The following is an 11285-nucleotide window of genomic DNA, read 5'->3' on the forward strand; positions in this document are numbered from 1 at the left end:
TTTTCATTTAATCTATTAATTTGATGAATGACTTTAATAGATGTTCTAATGTCAGCCCAAATTGGTTATGATACAGTGATCTTTTTATATCCTATTGGATTCCATGCACTAATTGTTTTTAGAAGTTTTACATCTATATTTATGAGATCTGAGATTAGTTTGTAATTTTCTCTTCTTGTAACATCCTTGTGTGGTTTTGGGTGTCATGGTTACATAGGTCTCATAGAATGAGTTGAAGAGTATTTCCTCATTTCCATCCTCAGGAACAATTTGTATAAAATTATTAGAATTATCTGTTTCTTGAAAGTTTTTATTGTGAGATGATTTTTAAATACTGGTTTAATTTCTTGAATGGTTATATGACCATATAGGTTATATGACCATTTAGGTTTTCTGTCTCTGTGAGTGAGTTTTGGTAATTCATACCTTTCTTTACCATTTTGAACTTGACTGTTTTGTGTTTGTTTTCAACTTTCTTGGCAAAAGGTTCTCCTTATTTCTTCATATTTTTTTCACATCTGCTTTATCTGTAGTTATGTTGTTTTCTTATTTCTTTTATCAGTTATCTGATTTTATAATGAATCAATTTTGGCTTTCTTTCTCTTATCTAGTCTACCTTTATTTTCCATTTCATAGATTCTTGTTCATGCATTAATCATCTCTTTTCTCTTGGGTTAATTCTTCAATTGTGTGTTACCTCATTAATTTTTGGCCTTTGGGTTTTTTTGCCTTAACTACCTGCTTTTTTTTTTTTGCCTTAACTACCTGCTTTAGTTTCATCCTTTGACTTTCTCATTTTATTCATTTGTTTTTACTTAAAATTGGAAAATTTCAAACATATTCAAAAACTGGCAGTAGTATAATGAACCACCATGTACCCATCTAACTTCATAGTGGTCACCTGATGACGTATCTTTTTTCATCTATTCCCATTCCTTACTCTCTTCACCTTTTACCCCCCAAAATTTTTTAAAGCAAATTCACTTTATTATATTTCACCCACAATACTTCCAGTATTCAGCTCTATGCTTTTTTTTTTCACAAGTATAACCACAGACCATTATGAAACTTTTTTTTAAATTCTTTTTTTAAAATATATTCTTTTCCATTGTGGGTTATCATAGGAATTTAATATAGTTCTCTGTACTATACAGTAGGACCTTGTTTATCTGTTCTATATATAAAAGCTTGAAACTGCTAACTCCAGTCTTCCTTCCCCCAAGCCCCTCTCCCCTGGGAACCACCAGTCTCTGTGTCTCTGATTTTGTTTCTTAGATAGGTTCATTTATGTCATCTTTTAGATTCCACATAGAAGTGCTATCATATGGTATTTGTTTTACCATTATGAAACTTTCTTAATGTTATCTAGTATGTTGTCATTGTTCAAATTCCCCGAATTCATAATTTTTTCACCTAGATCCAAGTTAATATTTGCCTGGGTTATCTTTCTTCATCCCTTCATTTTCTACTTTCTCATGTTTTTGTTTTAGGTATTTATTTTGTAATCATCATATAGCTGAATTTTTTTTTTAATCCGGTCAGTAAAATCTTTAATTGCCAGTTGGTCTACTTAATGGTTATTGTGATTATTGATATATTTGGACTTGTTTCTTTACCTTGATGTTGATTTCCACTTGTTGTTTTTCTTTTTATGTTTCTTTTTATTCCTTTCTTATCTTGTTTGCTTATTTTCCTGAATCCTTACTCCCCAAATTTTTATAAGTATAGAAGTTTATTTGCCTCCTCCTATGCTTGGTGGTCTTTGTTTATTTAGTTTGTTATTTCCTGTGAGGTTTTTTCCCTCGGGTGGTCTTTAACTATGAGTTTCTATTACCTTTTTTTTGGTCACATCACATGGCATGTGGGATCTTAGTTCCCCAACCAGGGATTGAACCCATGGCCTCTGCACTGGAAGTGCGGAGTCTTAGCCACTGGGCTACCAGGGAAGTCCAACATGTTACTTGATCTTAATTTGAGTTTCTGACCCAGTGATTCCATCTTCTCAAGGCTCAACGGCAGGATCTGTCTCAATGGCTTGACTGTTGGTATCAAAATGTAGAGTCACTCCACTTATGTCATGGGCCACCACAACTCTCAAGTGGACCTCAGATTATATTTTTGGAAGGTGGTGCTGCTAGGGATTCCTAGAAACTAGGGATTCCTTTCTATAAGCCCAGCAATGAATATAGTTGTTCTGTAATGATGAAGACTCTTGGAATACCTTCATTGCAATTATGCTGGAATCAGAACGCTTTAGTTTTTTTACTATACTTTCTTCTCTTTCTAATTTTTTGTTTTTAGTTTTATTTTTGAAACATTTTTTACATTGTTATTGCATGTACATAATTTTGTTTCTTAATTTTTCCAGTTTCCCAAGTCTTTTTCATATTTCTGAATACTATTCGCATGTTAAAAAATTTTGTCATATTTCACTGAATACCATTCTACATAATTTGGTATTTCAATTTTTTTCCTACTTGTGTTTGATTTTCTATGATATTTCCTTGTTGTGACCTTTTTTTGTAGTTACAGTTTCTGTGTTTAAGTTTGGTGAATAGATTTCCCAAATATAAAAAAGTATATGAGTATTCTAAAGTTGTATATCATCATTATTAAATACTATAAGTTCATAAGAATTTTATATAAAGAATAAATGCATATATTGAGTTATTATCCTAGACTGAATTTTTGTTAGGGCTTATTTGTTCTTAAGCATTAAGTATCTTTTTAAATATGTTTTTAAAATTTAGTAGATATCAAGATATCTTGAGTAATGTTGGGTTGATAGGAATGCTTGAATTTTGCTTTTTATTTTTTTAACATATGACTTTTAATGTTTCTATTATAAAATAAATCATGTACATATTCAGCCAGTACCAATTGCACATTATCAATAACTTAACTCAGTATTAATTAGATTCCATGTGTCTTCTGGGTCACTCATTGTCATAGCTATTCCTTGAAGACAAAATTAGACACTGAATGAAATAATGCTTTATCACTTCTAAATTTGTTGCCTCTTCCTTACATTATCATCATTATTATAAATATGTCATATTTATTTAAAATTACTAATCATTAATTTTTGCTTATGTGAAATCTTATAAAACTGTTAATTCTATTCATGTTAATTCTATTCATACTCAACTACTACCTTTATTCAGTGAACTGAACATTATCCTAGTGTGTGAAAAACCAATGCTGTAATTTTTTATAGGTGGTAATTTTGTTGTCTTTAGGTTATTTATAAACATTAATTAAATCTTTTCATCTTAGATTAAGCCAAATATTGGAAATCAGGAAATGCATAGTTAGTTCCTTGAGTTAATTGGTTTATTATGTAGGAATGGTGTCTTATCACAGCTTACATTCTGTTAAGCATGGTGGTGAATTTATATTTTGTCTTTCAGGTGTTTCATTTTTTACTTTTGGTACCTTAAAGAGTGTTGGGCTTTCCTATGCTCCCACCCTTCTTGGCAGACCTTCATCAGACAATCCTAATGTCTTAGTTTTGAAAACTCACATAAACTTACTTTGTGGTGGTGTTGCTGGAGCAATAGCACAGACAATATCGTAAGTTTCTAATTAACTTAAGTCAAATACGTTTATCCAAGCCTGATTTTTAGCATTGGTTAGTTATTTTATTTTTTTCTAATAGATTATTAAAAACAGGATCCCTTGAAAAATATAGATATTAATTTAATACATTTTCCCCATGTGCCTGCCCTTAAAGCATATTATAAACAAGTTTGTGCCAAAGTGTCCAAATTAGTTTGAACCTACTCAGTTTCTGTGGATTTTAAAAGAAAGGAAAAGGAAAGCTAGAAAGAAACACTGAATATAGTCTTCAGCCATGTTTTCTTATGAATTCGCCCATATGAGGCTTCTGAAATTTGAGCCATTTATCATGTATGTGTATGTGTGTGTGTGTGTGTGGGCACAACTTTTCTTGCAGTAAATCTTAAAGACCTGCTTTGTGCCAGAAACTATGCTAAGCATTGGGATTTTCACTGATGGAAGAACAAAATTGTTGCCTCAAGTAGCTCATACTCTTATTGAGACAGTAGCAATCAAGGGAATTCTATATTAATATAAGTTTTATTAGGGATATGGGACTTACCAGGGGGCTCAGTGGTAAATAATCTACCTGCCAAGCAGGAGATGCAGGTTCCATCCCTGGGTCAGGAAGGTCCCCTGGAGAAAGAAATGGCAACCTACTCCAGTATTCTTGCCTGGGAAATCCCATGGACAGAGAAGCCTGATGGGTTACAGTCCATGGGGTCACAAACGAGTGGGACATGGCTTAGCAACTAAACAATAACCAGTTAGGGACATAGATAAATTAGGTGGAAAGTATAATGGAAAGGAGGGTTCAAACAATTTCTGTAGACCAAGAGAGATTGGATAGATGAGATAAAATGAGGCTGGGATACTATGAGGCAGGAACATTTCAAGAACAGGAAGAAGGAAAGATTTCTGTGACTGAGGAGTATCCTGAAAAACAGGAAGACAACAGGAAGTACTAGAGTCACAAAGGCTCAAAAAAAAATAGTATCCAATGGAAAAAAGAAAAGTCAAAGTAAGATAAGTACTGAAAGGTAAGGTGTTCATTGAATTTTACAATTAAGGATTACTTTTGTGAAAGTAGACTCAGTATACTTTGTAGGAGCAGATGAGGTTGAAGGTAAAGAAAAAAGTATAGTTTACTTTTAGAAATGTAGCTGTGGAACCTTGTTCATTTGCAGAGAATGCTCACCTTTAGCTATTCTGTATTCTCTTCTTGGTTTTACTGCCCTTTTCTTTATTATTTACTTCCAGTTTAGAGCCTTAAAATCTGTCTTCTCTTTTCCACTTCTCTTCGTGTTCTACGTGCATTGACTCTTACAGATGCAGTGGCTCTTCTCAGTGCCTTTATCCTCTTTCTAGTTGTTTTGTTTCCTTGGTCTTTGTAAGCGGTGCCCTGTCTTGGCCGTCATCCTCCCACCTTTCCCTTTCCAGGTACCTTGCTGATTCCTGTTTTCCTCCTCCTGCCTATCTGAGCTGATACTGTTAAGACCTTGCCAGACTTCAGTCCGTTGCTCTTCCTGTAAACATCTAGAGTAGCTCATCTATCTTTAAGGATTCAAAGGTCACCCTCTGTACAGATAACTAATTTTATTGACATCTTCATACCGGTTCCCTCTGGTAACCTCTTGGGTGTTTCCGCCTGGACTTCTGTCGTCAGTGCAAACTCCATAATTTATATACTGCTTTCTTGTTTTCTTTTTCGTGTCTGTCTTGAGCCCCCAACTTTCCTATTGTTATTGATAACCATTAATCTTATAGTCCTGATAATACCTTGAAATCATTTTTCACATTGTACATATCCAAACAGCTTTGCAATTTTTTACGTAAGAACATTGCCTGAAATGCTGTTTTCTTTCTTTCCCATTGTTACTTGCCTCGTTCTGATCCTTGAATATTGTCTTCTTCAGCTCAGTTCAGTTCAGTTCAGTCACTCAGTTGTGTCCATCTTCATACTTTCTCCCTATTAGTCAATTTCTTCTACCCAAACACATCTTTTTCTGCTTAGAGACTGAATTGTTCAGGTTGAGGTTTTGGTCCCTTTATTCCCCACAAAATTTTTTCATCTCTCCACCTCCCATTAAAAGATAGTTCATGGGAATGCTCTGGCAGGTACCCAGGTTTGATCTCTGATCAGGAAACTAGATCCTTTGTGCTGCAACTGAGAGTTCACATGTCCCAACTAAAGATCCTGCAACAAAGATTGAAGATCCCACGCGCTGCAGCTAAGATCCGACACAGCCAAATAAATAAATGATTTTTTTTTTAAAGATGATTCATGGAGGGGAGTTCCCTGGGGGTCCAGTGGTTAGAAGTCTGCGCTTTCACTGCAGGGGGCACAGGTTTGTTCCCTGGTTAGGAAACCAAGATCCTGCAAGCCTTGAGGCAGGGTCAAAAAAAAAAAAAAAAAGATTGGTAAGTCATGGAGATGCTATTGAGATGTATAGGGCACTTCATCTATTACTAGTGTTATTTCTTAAGCTGTTTGGTTGGTATATGGGTGGTTTTTTGATTATGACTATTGCATGGTAAATTTAAATGTATATAGAAGTATATACTTATTTTTGTTATATATCATTATGTGTATATTATATATGTATTTATAACGTGTGGCTCAGCTGGTAAAGAATCCACCTGCAATACAGGAGACCTGGGCTCAATCCCTGGGATGGGAAGATCCCCTGGTGAAGGGAAAGGCTACCCACTCCAGTATTCTGGCCTAGAGAATTCCAGAGTGTATAGTCCATGGGATCACAAAGAGTTGGACATGACTGAGCGACTTTCACTTTATATATATATGTGTATATATATATATGTGAATGAGAGCTTTGAATAGGAAAGTAGAAAGCAGTTTTATGGCAGGGAAACTGCCTCTAAGACTCAATTTTCTTAACATTGAGATAAGAGTACCTATCTCACGCAATTATGTAAAGATGGGATGAAATAATATACTTTACCTTGCTTAGCACAGGACCTAAGTAGTCAATATCAGCCCTAAAAATATAATAAAAAAAAATCACCTGAGTCCTACTCCAAAGAGATTACTTTTGTATATTTCAGAGAATCTAAAAATTTGTAAGTAGAGGTATAATTGACATATTATATTACTTTCTGGCATATAACATAATGATTTGATATTTGTATATATGGCAAAATGATCATGACAGTAAGTCAGGTTAACATTTGTCCCACCATATAGAGTTACAGAACTAGGCAATCTTTCCACATAAAATTACTTCTGTCCTCTAAATACAATTATCTGTATTGTTAATTTTAGCCCTTAAGGAGAATTTTTGTTGGCCTACAGTATACAAGGGCACTTGCTGAGTACTCTCAGGGTAGTGATTCTTAACTGGGGGTGGTTTTGCCTCCAGTGGATGTTTAGTAATGTCTGGAGACATTTTTGGTCATTATGGTTGGGGGTGTGCTACTGGCCGCTATTGGGCAGAAGCCAGAGATGTACCTACACGTCCTACTGCACCAGACAGCCCCCACAACTAAGCGTCATCCAATCCAAATGGCAATAGTGACAAAGTTAAGAAACCATGTCTTAGGGTTACAGCCATGGGAAGTACTCAGTTTATTTCTTCAGGAAGTAGCATTTCATTTTGCTTTGGGGAATAAATAGGACTTGACATTGGGTGATGAAAGAGAAGAATCACCAAACCCAAGAGAACCACTTCTGCAAAGTGCAAAGAGACCTCGCTTTTGTTATTTGGTTTTATTCATGTGCCTATATCCTGACTCCCAGGTTAGACAAAACAATCAGGGAAGAGGAACACATTATTTCCTAGCATACATAGGACTTTGCATTCAATAATTGCTGAGTAGAAAATTAAAAATCGTTTTTAAGTCCTTCTTTTTCTTCTTTTAGCTACCCATTTGATGTAACACGTCGGCGAATGCAGTTAGGAACTGTTCTTCCAGAATTTGAAAAGTGCCTGTAAGTTTTGCATTTGTCATTGTTCAATTTCTTTAGGAAATGTAATGTGTAAAATAAGTAGGGAGATAGGACTCTGATCTCACAAGTAGTCTAGAGATTTAATTTTATCTCCCATAGTGTGCTTTGGTTAACTTTATAAGAATTTAATCAGGTCCTAATCCTCCTATTGGGTTTCCCTGGTGGCTCAGACGGTAAAGAATTTGCCTGCAATGCAGGAGACTCGGGTTCAGTCCCTGGGTTGGGAAAATCCTCTGGAGAAGGAAATACCCACTCCAGTATTCTTGCCTGGAGAATTCCATGGACAGAGGAGCCTGGCAGGCTACAGTCCATGGGGTTGCAAAGAGTAGAACCTGACTGAGCAACTAACACTTTCACTTTTCAATCCTCCTATTAAAATTTTATTTTAGGGAATTCCCTGGCAGTCCAGTGGTTAGGACTCAGAGTTTCACTGTGGGGGCCTAGGTTCGACCCCTGATTGGGGAACTAAAATCCAGCAAGGCAGGAAGCCAAAAAAAAAAAAAAGTCATTTTAGAGCAGCTCTGTTAAATAGAAATATAATGGGAATCACATTTGTAAGTTAAATTTTTCTGGTAACCACATTTAAAAGGTATAAAAAGAAACAGATGAAATTGTTTTAAAATATTTTATTTAAACCAATATATCTAAAATTTATCACTTTGTTATCTTATTTTACATCCTTTTTATTTATTTATATTTTTACTCCCTTAAAAAAAATACTACATATTTGAAATCCAGGGGGTATTTTATACTCACGGCACATCTCAGTTTTGGATTTGCCACTGAGTTTCATGTACTCAGTAGCCACATATGGTTAGTGGCTAACACTATTGCACAGCATAGCACTAGAGAATTTTCTATAATTTATAACTTTCGAATCATTCTGTTTGGTGATGTTTTGTCCCTCAGGGAAAGAGCAGAATATTTATTCAGGAACTTGAGTTGCCTTTATTCACCCAAAATATTTTTTTGACGATTTCAGTCCACATTGCATATTGAAAGAGAAAGACAAAGCCCAAAATGTTGGTTTGAAAGGAAAGAACACTGAAACAAGAAAGTCTTTATTGCTGAAATCTGAAAGACGGTACTTCAAGCTTTAGTTCTATAACATCTGCTCATTATAGCATACAACTTGAGCAGAAATGAGAGCTTAAAGGGCAACTGTTCATATATCCTTTAAAAAGACTACATCAGTATTTCAAATATTATTATGAAATTGTGTTGCTAGTAAATGTCACAGACATAATACAAACAAAATATATTGTATTAATGAACCCCAAAATTCTATGCATAATGCTTTGAACTTGTTCGGAATGAATTCTGTTTTATTGTTAATTTTTAGCTTGTTTTAACACTTGCTTTCCAAAAGCTACTCAAGACAGAATTTTAGCTTCTTTTAAAAAAATGCTGTTATGATCCTGAAGTTGTCTCTTCATGACTGGGCATAAAGGTGTCATCATTTTATCATTCTCTTTCAGTACCATGCGGGAGACTATGAAGTATGTCTATGGACACCATGGAATCCGAAAAGGATTATATCGTGGTTTATCTCTTAATTACATTCGCTGCGTTCCTTCTCAGGCAGTGGCTTTTACAACATATGAACTTATGAAGCAGTTTTTTCACCTCAATTAAAGAAAATCATGATTTCTTTTCCTTAATAACCTCTCAGAGGGAAAAATAAAATGTTAATTTAATTGGGGGAGAACGTTACTTGAAGGGGGATATTTACCCTGTCACAGGAACCACTGGTATTTCAGTACTTGATTTTTCTATTCATCACAGATCAAAAGTGCTTACTATACTTTTTGATGCCAGTAGTTATATTTTAGAACATTGCAAAAAAAAATTCCTAAGCTGATGCTGGTTAATCAGTAAGGTTACTGGAAACCATTTTAAAGTGTTATTTGAAAGTAGAACTAACTTGAAATGAATTTAAGAGGTTGCCGTTAGTTTTATTATGCTATTCCAAGCTTTTAATTTTAATCATGATTTTCAAAGGCTGTAATATTGGTTTTTGTTATTATAATAAACATGCTTGGTTATATTACAGTGGAATGATGAGAACTGAAATTTTAAGTCATATGAAACATAGGTTAGAAGCCAGCATTGAAGTATTATTTATAATATGTCTCTTCTCATCATTCTGCTCCACTGGATAAAAGGACAAACACTTTTTCGTTTCATTTTTGATAAATACTGTGTTCAAAAAGTAGCCATGTAGGCATTCATCAGTAAGTCACAAATTTTCAGGTCTTGCTTAAATGTTAGTACCAGTTTCTGAGTGATTTAAGTATGTTTTTAAATTTCAGTGTATTTCCCAAGAGCAGTAATAATAAATATTGAATATCTTTGCTCTCAAAACAAATTAGCATTATAGATTTGTTTTTGTTAGATGATTTGGTGTATGTTAGAAAATTTATTTAAGTGGACTGTGAAATATCCATTAATATAGATGTGAATGTTGAAGAATGTTTCCAAGGTATTATGTTATGACACATCAACTAGTTCTTCCACATAAAATAATTTTAGTGCAATATAAACTTAAGTAGAACTGTAAAACATGATCTGAATTGCTATCCTTTATAGTAAAATGGTTTAAAATGTAAGAATTCCATTTATTATGTTCAGAGTACTTTTTTATGTTTTATTGTAAGCATGACAAAAAATGAGAGGGGAACAGTTATAGTTCTGTCCTCCAAAATAGCAATTTGTAGAATTAATATGATTTTTAAGGCATTAGAAAACTAAGTTGAAAGTGTTATTTTTGTTTCAATTTTTATTTTTTTGCATAAAGATTTCTTGTCATATCTTGGTGAAATTATATGAACTGGTTTCATTTTCAAAGTCTTTATTTTACAATAAATGTTTATCTTTGTATGATATATAAGTATACCCACAGGTGTACATGTGTTCCTAAAACTATTTTGTATATTTTCATTTGTGGGCTACACTGTAGCTAAATACTGCTATCAAATCTCAAGATAATTTAAATGTATAAAATCAGTATCTCAGTTATGTTATCAATAAAGGAGGACTGCAAATATTTTTTTAAATAAAAATTTGCATTCTATGTCTGTTATAGAGTATCTAGGTTATTAAAAATAAATTTTATTCATATTTCAACAATTAATCCTCTCTTTTAACTATTTACACTATTGAAGCATAAATAAACATAATCGGTCAGAATGGAAGAATACTTAAAATGGAAGAATACTTAAAATAATGACAGTATTTATATCTAATTTATTTCAGATTGATAACTCAAAGTGAATCTTGATAGATTATCTTGCATTTGAAGATCGACTATGTCTGTTTTGATTGCCATTGTAATTCTTTTCTTGCCTTTTGGTGGGTACAGCCCTCTGGTCTATGGAATGGGACAGTGATTTTGTCTAGGGATTGATGAGTGATGTACCCTTTCTAGCTCTTATATATATACAGTAATGTCTTATCCCATTTTCCCCTGGGTACTCAACATTCATTTATTCAGCACCCATTGTGTGCCAGGGATTATGTCAGCATTTTGTGGGCATACCTTGAGACGTCTCTCAGCTGTCCTCACAGTCTTGTTTGGATTCCCAATAGCGTCTGTCTCTGGGTATTAACACCGGCAGGGTATGTGCCTCACTTTTTGGTTACTGCATGCTTACTTATGTTCTCCCAGTTGGTCCTCTCATGGGCAGAGTCATCCTTCATCTCCTTTTAAGGAGCACAGTGTATGGCACCGTAATAGTTGTTTAGTGATGTTTGCTGATGA

General features: G+C 34.1%; 1 protein-coding gene across 2 annotated transcripts in view; it reads left to right on the forward strand.

Annotated features, from left to right (window-relative positions):
- Nucleotides 1–10658, forward strand: part of SLC25A16 (solute carrier family 25 member 16) — a 28776-nt gene extending 18118 nt beyond the window's left edge. The window contains exons 5-7 of one of the 2 annotated variants that reach the window (XM_043476778.1): nucleotides 3411–3573; nucleotides 7439–7507; nucleotides 9004–10658. In XM_043476778.1, the coding sequence (XP_043332713.1) occupies nucleotides 3411–3573; nucleotides 7439–7507; nucleotides 9004–9160 (389 nt within the window). In that variant the 3' untranslated portion in view covers nucleotides 9161–10658. The remainder of the gene's footprint in view (nucleotides 1–3410; nucleotides 3574–7438; nucleotides 7508–9003) is intronic. The other variant, XM_043476777.1, reaches the window with a different exon arrangement.
- The last annotated feature ends 627 nt before the right edge of the window (nucleotides 10659–11285 follow it).

This window comes from Cervus canadensis, chromosome 8 (genome assembly GCF_019320065.1).
Source record: "Cervus canadensis isolate Bull #8, Minnesota chromosome 8, ASM1932006v1, whole genome shotgun sequence".
NCBI lineage: Eukaryota > Metazoa > Chordata > Mammalia > Artiodactyla > Cervidae > Cervus > Cervus canadensis.